A 15,094-nucleotide genomic window follows, 5' to 3' on the forward strand; every position below is an offset into this window, starting at 1 on the left:
AAATATTATTTGGAGATATGATGTGGTCTAAGAGAGCCATAGGGTACATTTAGAGATGCACTAAATTACATATTTTTAAAGTGCCCTGATAAAATGAGTGAGTGTGCTGATGAGTGTGAGGAGAGAAAGTTTGCAGACGGTGGTGAGGGAGACCACCTTGAGGAGATTTCATCTGGGCCGAGACCTGAGGGGTGAGAAAATCCTCCTGTTGCTGGGATAGGGAATGGATGGTCGCAGGAGTCTTTCACGTTTGCTGAGGTGACAAAGACTTCAGTTATGTTTTGGAGAATTCACAGGCTTGTGTCCCTGGGGAAGGGACATTGGGGTGGGCAGGAGCCAGAGTGTGGGGACTTGAGACCTTGGAGAAGCATCGGGATTTCATTCCAAGGGCACGAGGAAGTAGAATGACCATGTGTGTTGTATTTTAATATTATCGCTCTGTCTGTATATGGTCTGGTGCTGGGTAAGAACAGTCAGAGTGTGAGGCTGGGGAGAGGTGTGAGGGACTAGTGCAGTTGTCTGGGGGAGAGAGGAGATGGTGGCCGATCTAGAGTGGAGGCGGGAGCTGGGCAGGAGGGGCGGGCGACAAGAGAGAGGTTTGGGATTTAATTTGGTTTTTGGAGGGTTTATTTGGGGGGTACCAGGGATCAAACTCTGGTCCTTGTGCTTGCAAAGCAGGTGGCAGAACCACTGAGCTAAATCCCCGGGCCCTGGGATTTAATTTGCAAGTAGAAGGGATAAGTGTTTTTAGTCCAAGAGCAATCCTTCAGTTTTCTTTAGGAGTTCGTCCATTCTTCTCTGCTAACACATGCATAAGCAAACAAGTCTCAGTTTGACCTTCTGTTTAAAGATAGCGGTGCAAAAGAGAGCTGGATCTCCTGGAATGAAAATTAATTGGAATTATAAATTAATTTAGCTTAGTAGAATAGTTTTGTTTTCCATATTTAAGAATATTTTTCTCATATGTGTCATTTGTCATAGCACAATACTTATTTCTTTTGCTTAACCTGTTTGCCTTTAGCCTTTTAAATAATGACTTGAATGACTGACAGATGTTTTCATATAATTGAAAAGAATATTCCGTTAGGTATGTTTGCAGCACATCATAGTTCTGTTTTTTGGGGGGAATTGGTACGTGTATGTAGCATATTGTGATCATTTTTTATCATTTCACTCTCCCTCCCTACCCTCTATTTCCTTACTCTCTCAACCCCCTTTCACATCTTCAACAAGTTTGTCTTTTTGTAAGGAAATTACTGTATTTTAAAAATAATGATGTTTTGGGTGGATCCTGAAGGGGGTGGAGGGGGCCCGGGAGCCAAATAGCCTGGCAACAGTGGAGGCACCCCAAACCCTAGAGTTTCCAGTATGGCCTCTGCATTGACTAAGTATAATTCACGCTCTCTGGAGAATGAATCTGTTAAGAGGACATCTCGAGATGGGCTCAATCGAGATCTCAGAGAGACTGTTCCTCAATTCCCAGGAGAAATACTGATTACTGACAAAGAAGTTATTTACATATCCCCTTTCAGCGGCCCATTAAAGGAAGAGTTTACATCACAAGTTATTGTCTTCTAAAGAAGTTTGGAAACACATTCTGCTCTAATACTGGATGTCCCTCTGGGTGTGATCTCAAGAACTGAAAAAATGGGGGCCTGACAAGTAGAGGAGAAAATTCCTGTGGTCTAGATCTTACTTGTAAAGATATGAGAAGCCTGAGATTCTCACTGAAACAGGAGGGCCACAGTAGTTAAGACATGTTCGAGACCCGCACACGCTATGCCTTTCCTCTGGCCCACAGCCTGCACTATTTGCAATTTTAAATGAAGAGAAGTTTAATGTGGATGGGTGGACTGTTTATAATCCAGTTGAAGAGTAACGGAGGCAGGGCCTGCCCAACCACCACTGGAGAATAACTTTCATCAACAAGTGCTATGAGCTCTGTGACATGGTACCAGGCCCTCCTGGTGGTTCCCTACCATGCCTCAGGTGAAGACCTCAGGAGAGTTGCCTGAAAATAAGGCAGTTATTGTCAGTGCAGTCAGCCTTTGGTTGGTACAAGTGGAGAATGAAATAAAGATGATGAGAAATACCTCAACCCCATCAGGGAGACTATTAGGCAGATTTCTAAACTCACCTTTTATGATGCAAGAACCAGTGTAAATGTGGTGACCAACAAGGCAGTGAGGAGGCTATGAAGATGATGACACATGTCACAGTGCCTAACTCCTTCTTAGACAAACATAACATTCATGGGAATCTTTAAAAGCATGAATGATATTGTTTATCCTAATGTAGAAGAATCCCTTTGGTTGTCCAGTTTGGAGTCTACTCATTGGTTAGAACATGTCAAGCTGGTGCTGACAGGAGCCATTCAAGTTGTAGACAAAGTTTCTTTTGGGAAGAGCTCCGTGCTTACGCACTGCAGTGATGGGTGGCCCAAGAACACTTAGCTGACCTTCCTGGCCATGCTGATGTTGGGCAGCTTCTACAGGAGCATTGAAAGCTTCAAAATCCTGGTACAAAAAGAGTGGGTAAGTTTCAGACATAAATTTGCGTCTAGAATAGGTCAGGATATTAAAAATCACATGGATGCTGACTGATCTATTTTTTCCAGTTTATTGATTGTCTATGGCAGATGTCAAAACAATTGTCTGCAGCTTTTGAACTCAGTGAACACTTGGATCACAATTTTGGATCATTTGTATAGCTGCCGATTTGTACTTTCTTATTCAACTGTGAATCTGCTCAATAAAGACAGAAAATCTCAGAAAGAATGGGTTTTTATGGTCAATGATCAATAGCAACAAAGAGAAATATAAAAACCCCTTCTGTACAAAAGAAATCAATTGAGTTTGTATACAGTTGCCAGTATGCATAACTTGGAGCTCTGAGTGAGTCACTATATTAGATGGAACCCCACAATCAAGCAAATCCCATGGAGCAGCACTACTCAGAGCTCTTGGCTTTGCACGACAACTACATCAAGCAGTTGGAGAAGTTGCAGCGTGCAGCTCTGCTAAGCTTTCAAACCCCACAACTCCTGTCCCGCATGATGCCCCATGTGCAAATTCAATCTGAGGGGGAACTCTGGTACTTCATGTAAGCTCAGAATAAAGGAAACGATTGTGGGCATCTGTACAAAGTAGATTAAAATATGTGCCCTCCATGTAGAACTTGAACTAACCTTATTTTAAACTCTTGAAGATGTGCCTTCTAGAATACCTATTACAAGAAAACTACGTTGTCCCCATGACAGTCAGAAGAAAAGTGCCAAGAGGAGGTTCTGGAAAATCCTAACACCTTTAGAAAGTAGTTTGGAAAGATAACATTTAATTTATCTCTATAGAAATGCTACATATATGTTATGTATTTTGTGGGCTTAATTGCAATAGCATTATTTTAAATCAGAGGGGGAAGGGCCAGGGATTTAGCTCAGTGGTTCCAGTGGCTGCCTTGCAAGTGCAAGGACCTGAGTTCGATCCCTGGAACTAAAAAAAAAAAATCAGGGGGGAAAATATTTGTCCAGGGGGTTTTCCTCATGATGTTTATAAGACAGTAGTTGCTTTGGATTCTCTGAAATGAATCCAAATGTGAAAGGTGGGTGTTACTTCCACAACCAAATTAAACTCAGCTTCCTCGGCATTCTCCAGTAGCAAGGTGTTAAATAACTTCCACCTTTCATATTATCCTAAGTGGTGACTTAAGGAGAAATAGCTGCCTCTGTAGGTGAGTTTTTCATTATTTTGAAAATTTGGAATATAAAAGGGTTTCCCCTAATTATTAAGAAAAGCACATTTTTATATTAAACTGATGGGACTCAGTTAAATATGATTTGATTTTTCTTCACGTTGCCAGTTCTGCTTTCTAGACTCTATCACGACCTTGCCCAAAACTCACAGGTTGTGGCAAACCCTATATATAGCACTGTGTGATATATAGCACTGTGAGAATGCTGGGTTCCTCCTGATACTTTGGTGAATGTTTGCACAAACATGGCTCTAGTCAGTGCAACCGATCTGGCAAAATGTAAGGTTAACCTCGAATGTGTGAGCTACTGCTAGAGCATCATTCTTTGAAATAACTGCCCAGATGTACATTTGTTGAGTGTATTTGAAAGTATTTTTTTTCCTCATGAATTTATTGGTACATTTTAGGTATACAGTACAGTTACATTCATTATTGAGATCTTGTACCTTTCCATGACAGGTCTTGGTTCTCATTTTTTCACCTTGTCCCCGCCCTCCCTTCACCCACTCCTCCCCTCCCCCTTTAAAACACTTCATTTCCATTTTTTCATTTCCATAAAATGGAATATTTCTCAGCCATAAAGAATGAGAAATTAGCTGGGGATTTAGCTCAGCGGTTCAATCCCCAGTACCAAAAAAAAAAAAAAAAAAAAAAAGAATGAGAAATTAGATTAATTCATAGGAAAATGGATACATATTGAGGATATACTCCTAAGTGAAATAAATAAGTCACACATGTGAAAATGGATACTTGTTTAAAGAATTTTGTGAAATTGCCTAAAAAAATTTTCATGGCAATAATGACTAGAGAGATCTGCTGTAATAAATACAATAACTAAAAAAATAAGGTTTTGTTATATTAATTTTGTCCTATTTAGAAACTTGTACTTTTCCATTTTCATACTAAAGCTTTAAATGAATGAATGAGTTTGAAATCTGGCTTTATAAGAGTAACATTATTTTTGAAAAACTAACCAAAAAGCCTATGAAAGGAATATTGTTTATGTCTGCCTTCTCCCCTGACCCTTTATTTTCATTTATCTTTGATGGTATATAAGTGACTATCTTCCTTGTTGTTCTTCCTGTGCAAATGCTACCTCTGGCTGCATAGTACAGCATCATATCAGGGAAATGGTTTTGAAGTTAGTCTGAGCAAGACCTGAAATCAGTAGATGATAAATATGAATAATAAGCATTAAAGTTTCTTAGTCTAATAACATATAATTTATGCTGTGTGCACCTTTTCCCTTAGCTCAGCTCCTAAAGTGGGACACACACAAAAACACACATATCTGGGTAGGCCTGCGTGCACTTACTGATCATATCTCCATACCTGAACGTATTTCTTAAAAATAATGTTTTTGTTCAGTGTATAACTGGCAAGATGAGAATTTCCATATTTTATCACTAAATTGTTCTGTTTAAATTTCATCCTCAGGGGTTATGATTATATAAATTTTATGGTTATATAAATTTTACTTGGCATGCTTTTTACTTCAGTCTTGTGAAGGCTAGGGAAAGAGTTTTAGAAGACATTTTCACAAATAGCTTACTCTCTATGAGCCTGTTTTCTCCTCTACAAGAAGGAAATAATAGTAGTAACATAATAGAGTCACTCTGTGGGTAACAGGAGAACAGAAATGTATGAACTGTGATAAAACATTATGGTGAGTATTTACATTAAAAATTGTAGCAGAAAAGGACTCATTGCCATTAATTCCATTCAAAACACTCCCTGTGCACACACTTATGCCATTTTACCTCCACTTTCTGAAGCCCTCCTGGAAGTCCTTTTTTTGTGTCTTTAGTTGGTTACACTGTTGTGGCTGCCTCATTGTCCAGAATTAATTAACAATGTTTGCTTTCATGGTCATTAAGACTTTGGGGAAGAGTTAGGCCTGGTGATGTTAGATCCAGTGGATTAGACCACACTGTATTTTTTTTTTTTTTTGAGTTTGGCTTTCCGTGGGCATGCAGCATCAGCTTTCATCATTTTAAAAATAAAACCTCATAAACACCCCAAAACTTCTATAACTGCTTCAGAAAGTGTCAAGGATGACAGGTTAAGAATGTTTAAAGTGTGAGGGAGCATTTTGAGAAGGATAAGTATCAATGTGTCTTTTAGTGTAATAAAGCATTAAAAATTTAAACATTTACCATCTTTGTGATCCCATCACATATACTGTAGGGCTGGGATTATTATAATTGCTCAAAAGCAAACATGCTATATCAACAACAGTGCATAAAATATAAATATATTTAATAATTTTTGTTTTTATCTAGGTACAATAATAATTTAGAAGATGCTAAAAGAGTTGGGATAAAGAAAGCAATCACTGCCAACATTTCTATTGGTGCTACTTTCCTGCTGATCTATGCATCCTATGCTCTGGCCTTCTGGTATGGGACTACCTTAGTCCTCTCAAATGAGTATTCCATCGGGCAAGTGCTCACTGTAAGTTTTATGTGAGTTGTAAAAAGGAATGAGTCACTGTTATGGTTTGTGTATAGATATCTCCCCAAACCCTCATGTGATCATAAGTGGAGCTTTTTAGAGATCTGGAGTGTGTGATTCTGGGCTCAAGAGTGTATGATCACTAAATTAGTCCACTGATTGGTCTGGCATAGTTTTCTGGGTAGCTTTAAGGCTGCCCCACCCGGAATGTGTGTGCTGTCCTCTCTAAGGGTGGGTAGCCTAGATGTATTATAAAGGCCAGAAGGAGGACTGCTATTGTTGGTTGTTGCTTGTAGCTTGCTGCTTGCTGCCTTCTGCCTACCATGAACCATTTCTCCTCTCTGATGTCCCTCTGCTATGCCACCTTGCCTTGGAGCCAACCAGCTCTGAACTGAATCTCTACAAACTGTGAGCTGAATAAACCTTTCCTCCTTTAACTTTGAGTGTCAGATATTTTGTCTCAGCAACGAGAAAAGCAACTAAGACTGTCACCATTAAAAATGCCAATGAGTAATATTGGCTTGACTTTAGAAGAATATATTTTGAAAAACTATTGAAAAATGCACAGACATGTATTACTAGATTAAAGGGTGAAAAGCACATTCACTGCTTCTACTAAGCAATTTTGCTGATGTTTTACAGATGCCTTGCACAATTTCTTCTGTAGCTAAGAAGCATTAACATTTCAGATCTCTAGCATGATCTTTCATTTGATGAGATTATTGTTTAAAAGCTCATGCTAAGCATTGTACTTGTATTTTCTTATTTCTTCTTTATAAGTGGCATTCAGTTTAACTTTCTTTTATCTGTAACTTTTTTTTGTTTTGTTTTGTTTTTTGGTACCAGGGATAAAACTAGGGTCCTTGTGCTTACAAGGCAGGCGGTGGAACCACTGAGCTAAATCCCCAGCCCCAGTTTAACTTTCTTTTAGGTTTTTCAGTGACAGCTAGTATGCCTCACAAATTTATGGAAGTAAACGTTACTCTTCTGAAAAGGGATGCCTCTTCAAAAATTTTCTGTATTATAATGTTTTGTATAAGTACAGAAGAGTTGCCACTTGATGTTATCTTCTTTTACTTAAAGACAGTGAAATAATTTGCAGATAATCTGCTTCATAACCTGAAAGTATGCAGAATTGTGAGTACAAAACTTGGCACAGACTGATGTAGTTCAAGTTCCAGTTGTATGGCTGGAATCTCAACCTTCTAAGCCTGTTACCTCTTCTGCCAAGTGGACATGATGGGAAACATGTTCCCCAACTTTTAGTGTTGTTGTAAGGACTAACTAAGATAATGAATATAGAGATGCTTGGCAAAGTTTCTTCTACTTAAGTTATTCTGTAGAATTCCTGAATGATTTAGAAAGAAATGAACAATGACATTACCTCTCTTCAACCTTGAATAGAAGCAAAGTTATCTTTATGCTTCATTTACCCTCCTTGTAATCTAAATAAAATTTCTAACCATTGAAGAAATTAAAAATATTCCATTAAGATATTATGGTCACATAGACCATGTGTTATTGTTTCACTGAGCAAATGAGACTAAGTCTGTGGTATACTAAATGAAAAGATTTATATATTAAAAAGGTTTTTTACACTTAAAAATTTGTATCATTTTTAGTTGGCAACTCATAATTTGTCAAAATTGTTATAATTTATGACGTATAAATTTATGGAGTGTTTTGATTTTATGATGTGGAATGAATAAAACTGATTAATATCTATCACCTCATTTAATTTACATTTTTATGGTGATACATTTGAAATTTACTCTCCTAGTTATAAAACAAAATATTCTTAACATCTCCCATCCTTTTGTAGCCTTGCCATTTTAAGATGGAGTGAGTTATGTTGGAAGAAAGTATGAAAAAAATTGTAGTGAACACTAAACTTGATGGTTTTCCTTCACATTCCTCAGGTCTTCTTTTCTGTATTAATTGGGGCTTTTAGTATTGGACAGGCATCTCCGAACATTCAAGCATTTGCAAATGCAAGAGGAGCAGCTTTTGAAATATTCAGAATAATTGATAATGTAAGTCTGAACTGGCAATTTATCTGTCTGAAAGAATTTTTTCCAGTTAAAAATCAGTGTCATCACTTTGTCTTGCTCTCCACAAAGTATCACTAAAAAGCAATTATTGTAACATACTAATCTAAACTTTTATTCACTTTAGGAGCCATGCATTGACAGCTTCTCATTAGATGGGCACAAACCAGACAATATTAAGGGAAATTTGGAATTTGGAAATGTTCACTTCAGTTACCCATCTCGAAAAGAAATCAAGGTATGGTGATAAACAACTATAAGTGATGAAGCAGTCTATTAGATGAAAGGTTTCTGATGCTAAGAGATTGTAAAAAAAGAAAAAAAATTCAAGGCAGCATTGAATAGAGCTGCTAATTCATGTGGCCTATCTGTATGTGTGAACTGTGGCAAAGTCTGCCTCTCCCTTGCCTCGGTAGATCTTGAAGGGCCTCAGCCTGAAGGTGCAGAGTGGGCAGACCGTGGCCCTGGTTGGAAACAGCGGCTGTGGGAAGAGCACGACGGTGCAGCTGCTGCAGAGGCTCTATGACCCCAGCGAGGGCACGGTGAGCGGGACGTGGGCCCTCAGCAGTCGCCACTGCAGATCCTTCTCCTGCTGTGGTCTCCACTGCAAATGTGTGGACATCCGACTCGTTTTTGCTTTCAGGTCACTATTGATGGACAGGACATCAGGACCATAAATGTGAGGTATCTGCGGGAAATGATCGGTGTGGTGAGTCAGGAACCGGTGCTGTTTGCCACCACGATAGCTGAAAACATCCGCTATGGTCGAGAAAACGTCACCATGGATGAGATTCAGAAAGCTGTCAAGGAAGCCAACGCCTATGACTTCATCATGAAACTGCCCCATGTGAGTGGTTCATTCAAGAGGTGCAAAGCACAGAGCTCTGGTCCAGCAGAATCCACCTAGAGTTAGGAAGCGACTACACATTGGAGGAGTAGCCTAAGGATGGAAACCAAGCTTAGCCTGTGTGTAGCAAGGGCAGTTAGCAGTAGATACAGTTTTTGAAGGTGGGGCTATGTGTTGCTGATTTGAAAGCCTGGGATTGTAGCACCTCTGCTGATTGCGTGGTTTATGGGATTACATGTCACTTTAAAATGTGAATGTGAAATAACCTGTGCTCTTGCTCAGGCCTTTGGTGCTTTTTCTGTTGTAGAAATTTGACACCATGGTTGGAGAGAGAGGGGCCCAGCTGAGTGGTGGACAGAAGCAGAGAATCGCCATAGCCCGCGCCCTGGTGCGCAACCCCAAGATCCTGCTGCTGGACGAGGCCACGTCGGCCTTGGACACAGAGAGTGAAGCAGTGGTTCAGGTGGCCCTGGATAAGGTCTGTGAGCCCTGGGTCACACCGATTGGTCTTAAGCATAATGACATCCCACTGTTAAGTGTTCTTAATCTTGGTCTTAGAAAAAAAATTTCTGGCAGCTTCAAGGTGATTCTCCTTAGTGAGTAAAATAAAAGCAGCAGGGATGCAAAGTTTTGTTTGTTTGATTATTATGTTTCTATGGTTCTCTGATGTTTTTAGGTAGCAATGAATAAATATTCACCTAAAACATCTGTAAATCTTTTAAATTCATTAACGAGAAATATAGACTAAAAAATATTGATATCCATTTGGATCTTAATAACTTGGCTATGAGATAACCCTTGCTTTTAGGTTTGAACTTTTGTAATATTGTCAAAAAGACAAAAATACCATCTGATTTTTTCACATTTAAGTTAGAAGATGAAAAATGTTACTTGAAGACTTTGGGAAATGAGAAGTATTGTGTCCTCACGATAAGGGCAGAATGTCTGATGTTTGAAACCTACCTGAGTCATGAAATGTCCTTTACTATGTGCAGTGGTTGAGCTTTCTATAATCCTTGAGTTTTCAAGACCTATTTACCTTATAGAATTGAGTGTTCACTCTGTGAAGGCCATGTGTACTTTGTTCTGTGTGTATAATGGTAACCAAGCCAGGTCTGTGAGGATAGTGAATGAGTAGTCCAGGAAATTTCAGTGATGATCCCATATTTGTTATGACGCTCCTTTCTTAAAGTACAATGCTATATATATTAAAAATTATATATAATATTAATTAAAAGTATTCTCTCCATATATTTAGTTAATTGTTGAAGGAAGGAAAAGCAGCTTAGTAAACAATCTGTGAACCAAACTACAAGCAGATGAGTATGCAGCTGCTTTTTCTTTCATCGCTTTGCTTATTAGTGACTTTACAATTGCACTTTCTTATTCATTACTTGTTTTTGTTTTATTATTCTGTAATGGTGCCATGTACCCCACCATAAATTAAATTTAAAAACTGTATTTAAAAATATTTTTCTTTAGGATATAAATTTTGGGAGAAAAGAGGGAGTTTTTAAAATTTATTTTTTATTAGTATATATTTGCAGTACATTATGTTTACATTCCTTGAGTGGAGTTGATAAATGGACAGAACATATCTTAATTGATCTTTTATCCCCCTTCCCTCCCTCTTTTCCCCCTGCCTCCAACTCTTGACCCCTTTCCCATTTGAGAAAGATCCATCTCCCCAGTTCCTATTATCTATCTTTTATTTTTCTCTTTACTTATAGTTTGAGATTTTTATATTAGAGAAACCATGTGATATTGAAGCTTGTGTGTCTGACTTATTTCATTTAACATTATGATCTCAAGGTGCATCAATTTTCTTAGAAATGATTCAAGTTCATTTTTCTTTATGGCAGGGTATTACTCCAATGTTTGTAAATACCACATTTTAAAAATCCATTAATCTCTTGATGAGCATATAATCTGCTTCCAAGATTTAGCTATTATGAATTGTGCTGCTACAAACATAAGTTTACATGTTACCACTGTTATATGTTGTCTTTAATTATTTTGGGAAAATACCTAGAAAGGGAATTGATTTCTTGATGATGGCCACTGTTTCTGGGATAAGGTAAGATGGAATCTCAGTTATGTTTTAATTTGCATTCCTCTAATGTCCAGTTATGCTTTGTATCTAGTTGTCCTTCTAAAGCCTCATGCAGTCATAGGTGGGGCTTTTTTTTAAGGTGATTGGATCCATGGTATGTGATGCTGGGATTGTGTGATGCTGAGTTGCTGGGATTAAGGGTGTGTGATTATTAAATTAGTCTGTTCTGGGCTGGGGATTTAGCTCAATGGTTCGGCTGCCTGCCTCGCAAGCATGTGAGCACAAGGACCTAAGTTCGATACCCGGTACAAAAAACATTAGTCTGTTCCATTCACCTATGCATCAGTTTTTTGACAATACCATGCTGTTTTTATCACAGTAGCTTTTTAAAAGTTTTTAAATTTTGTATTTTATTTTATTATTTTTACATGTTTGTAGTATGTGCAGGTTGTAATCATCTTGGAAAGTGGATACACGTATATAATCCAGCTTGTTTCTTATTTATTCCCCTTCCCTCTTGTCTCCTTCCCTTCTGCTCTAAAATCCCTTCCCCAATTTTTTTTCCATTAAGTTTATTGGTACATTTAAAGCAAACAATGCAGCTACATTTATGATGGGGATCTTGTACCTTTACATGATATGTCTTGGTTCTTGTTTTTTCCACATACCCCTGCCCTCCCTTCACCACTTCACCCTTCCCTATTTACAAAGACTATGTTTCCATTTTTTCATTTATTCACATTTTTTCTTTTCTCTTATTTCCTTTCCCCTCCCCTTCCCACTTCCCCTTTAGCCATTTTCTCCCTATTTCACACTCCCAATTATACCATTTGAACCTTATTTACACTTTTAATTTTTCACTCAAGAGAAACTGTTCGGTATTTACTCAAGTGTGTCCTATTGATTTCATTTGAGTATAGCCTCAATGTGCCTCCATTTAGCTATAAATGTTTCTAGTTTTGCATTCTTTATGGCTGAGTAGTACTGCATTTTATAGAAACACACATCTTCTTTATGCAGTCTCCAGTTGATGGGCATTTGGGTTATTTCAAAGTTTTAACTATTACAAACTATGCTGCTACAAATATGTGTGCACGTATATCACTGTGGTATGATTCTTTTAATTCTTTTGGAATTATTCCCAGCAGATAGATAGCTGGGTCAAATGGAACATGTAATCCTAGTTCTTTGAGGTATCTTCGTATTGACTTCCACATTGTTCACCCCAGTCTGCACTCCCACCAACAATAGAGAAGGGTTCCTTTCTCTCACAACCCCAACAACATTTATTATTGGTTGATCACTTGATAGCAGCCATTCTTTCTGGGGTGAGGTAGAATCTTGGTGTTGTTTTCATGTGCATCTCTCAAAGGACCAGTGATGTTGAACATTTTTTTCATATATTTATTTGTTGCTTTTACTTCTTTTTCTGAAAAATGTCAGTTCACTTCAAACGTCCATTTTTTAATTGGGTCTTGGTATGGGGGGGGCTAAATTTTTTGAGTTCTTTATATATTCTAGATAGTAGTCCTTAGTCTGAGGAGTAGCTGGAAAACAATTTTTTACCACATTGTAGGTTGTCTTTTAGCTCTTTGGTGGTTTCTCTTGCACTGCAAAAACTTTTTAATACAATGAGATCCCAGTAGTTTCTTTGTGCAAGTTCTCATGCTGCTGCAGATTTGTTCATAAAGTCTTCTCCCATGCCAGTGTCTTCGAGAGTTCTACCTAATTTACTTTCCAGTAAGTTTAGTGTTTCTGTTTTGATAATTAGATCTTTAATCCACTTGGATTTTAGTTTAGTGTATGGTGAAAGATAGGAGTCTAGTTTTAATCTTTGACAAGTTGAAAGCCAGTTTTTCCAAAACCATTTATTAAAGAGGGTATCTTTCCTGCAGGGAGGATGGTTGGCTCCTTTGTCAAGGATAAGGTAGTTGAGTATGTTTGGTGTTGTTTCTGAGCTTCTAATCTATTCCATTGATCCTCGGGTCTGTTTCTTTGCCAGTATCATACCGTTTTTGTCACAGTGGCTTTGTATACTATAGTTTCAAATTGGGAATTGTGAGACCCCCTGCCATGTCTCTGTTGCCTAGAATGGTTTTTGCTATTCTAGGTCTCTTCTGGTTCCAAATGAATTTTTGTATTGTTTTCTCAAGTTCTGTGAAATATGCTGTTGAGATTTCCATAGGGATTGCATTGAATCTGCATAGAAGTTTTGGAAGTATGACCATTTTCACTATGTTGATTCTTCCTGACCAAGATCAAGGATGTCTTTCCATCTTCTTATATCCTTTTCTATCTCTTTTTTTAGAGTGGTACAATTTTCAGTGTAGAAGTCTTTTGTCTCCTTTGTTAGATTGATTGCTAGATATTTCATTTTTTTTGGAAGTTATTGTGAAAGGAATTGTTTCCCTAATTTCTCTCTCAGTGAGTCTGTTATTTGTATATAAAAAAGGTTATTGATTTTTGAGTGTTGACTTTGTATCCAGCTACTCTACTGATTCTGTCAATTAAGTCCAAAAGTCTTTTGGCAGAGTTCTTTGGATCTTCTATGTAAAGTATCCTATCATCAGCAAACAGTGACAGTTTAACTTTCTTTCCTATCTTTATTCATTTTATTTCTTTCTTTTGTCTAATTACTGTGGCTAATGTTTCTAGAACTATATTGAACAGGAGTGTAGATAGTGGATATGCTTGTCTTGTTCCTGATTTTAGTGTGAAGATTTTGACCATTTAGAATGATATTGGCTGTTGGTTTTTCACAGATAGCCTTCATCAAGTTGAGATAAAGATCATCTATTCCAATTTTCTGTAGGGTTTTTATTATGAATGTGTGTGGAATTATGTCAAATCCTTTTGCTTCATCTGTTGAGATGGTCATATTGTTTTTGTCCTTACATCCCTCAGATAAATCTGACTTGGTCAGGGTTTATGTTCTTCTTGATGACCCTGTGTATTCTGTTTGCCAGTATCTTATTGAGGATTTTTGCATCTATGTTCATTAGGGAGATTGGCCTGTAGTTCTCTTTTTTGGTTGGGTCTTTCCCTGGTTTTGGAATCAAAGTAATACTTGCTTCCAGGAATGGACTAGGAAATACTGCTTCCCTTTCAATTTCAATGAAGAGTTTAAAGAATAGTGGCAATAGTTCTTCTCTGAATGTTGTGTAGAATTCAGCAGCGAAGCCATCGGGGCCTGAGCTTTTTCTTTGTTGGTAATGTTTTAATTACAGTTTCATTTTCACTGAATATAATTGGGGTATTTAGACTTTTTATATCTTCCTTATTCCACTTTGGAAGTTCACATGTATAGAGGCCCACTTCTTATGTATTTTCCATTTTATTAGAGTATAGGTTTTCAAAGTAGGTATAGCTGATCCTCTGGATTTCTGTTGGTTTGCTGTGACTTTACCTTTTTCATTTCTAAGTGAATTTGAGCCTTTCCTTTCCTTTTTCGCTAGCTTGGCTAAGGGTTTATTGATTTTATTCCTTTTGAAAAACAAACTCTTTGATTCACTGATTTTTTTGTATCATTCTCTTAGTCTCTATTTCATTAATTTCTGCTCTTATCTTTATAATTTCCTCCATTGTATGAGCTTTGGGTTTGTCTTGCTCTTCTTTTTCTAGGAGCTCAAATTTAAGCATTAGATTGTTTAACCATTTGAGTTTGTTTTGTTTTCCTAGTATGGGCATTTATTGCTATGAATTTCCCTTGTAGAACTGCTTTCATTGCATCCCATAGATTCCTGTATGTTATATTGGCATTATCATTTAATTGTAGAAACTGTCCGATTTCTTCTTTAATTTCTTTTGTGACCCAATGTTTGTTCAGCAGGGTGTTGTTTAATTTCCATGTGATTGTGAAGTTCTTGTGGTTTCTTAGGCTTTTGATCTCCAGTTTAATTGCACTATGATCTGATAATATACAGGGGATAACTTCAATTCCTT

General features: G+C 37.6%; 1 protein-coding gene and 1 pseudogene across 3 annotated transcripts in view; both read left to right on the plus strand.

The window, feature by feature from the left end:
- Window positions 1–15,094, plus strand: part of LOC104868220 (ATP-dependent translocase ABCB1-like) — a 127,207-nt gene that overhangs the window by 50,467 nt on the left and 61,646 nt on the right. For 2 of the 3 annotated variants that reach the window (XM_010632895.3, XM_010632894.3), the window contains exons 8-13: window positions 6,033–6,204; window positions 8,124–8,237; window positions 8,380–8,490; window positions 8,669–8,794; window positions 8,896–9,099; window positions 9,407–9,577. In XM_010632895.3, coding sequence (XP_010631197.1) covers window positions 6,033–6,204; window positions 8,124–8,237; window positions 8,380–8,490; window positions 8,669–8,794; window positions 8,896–9,099; window positions 9,407–9,577 — 898 coding nt within the window. The remainder of the gene's footprint in view (window positions 1–6,032; window positions 6,205–8,123; window positions 8,238–8,379; window positions 8,491–8,668; window positions 8,795–8,895; window positions 9,100–9,406; window positions 9,578–15,094) is intronic. The other variant, XM_010632896.3, reaches the window with a different exon arrangement.
- Window positions 1,250–3,443, plus strand: LOC104868221 (annotated as a pseudogene).

The sequence above is a fragment of the Fukomys damarensis genome, unplaced genomic scaffold, assembly GCF_012274545.1.
Source record: "Fukomys damarensis isolate Sample0158 unplaced genomic scaffold, DMR_v1.0_HiC HiC_scaffold_4, whole genome shotgun sequence".
Taxonomy (NCBI): Eukaryota; Metazoa; Chordata; class Mammalia; order Rodentia; family Bathyergidae; genus Fukomys; species Fukomys damarensis.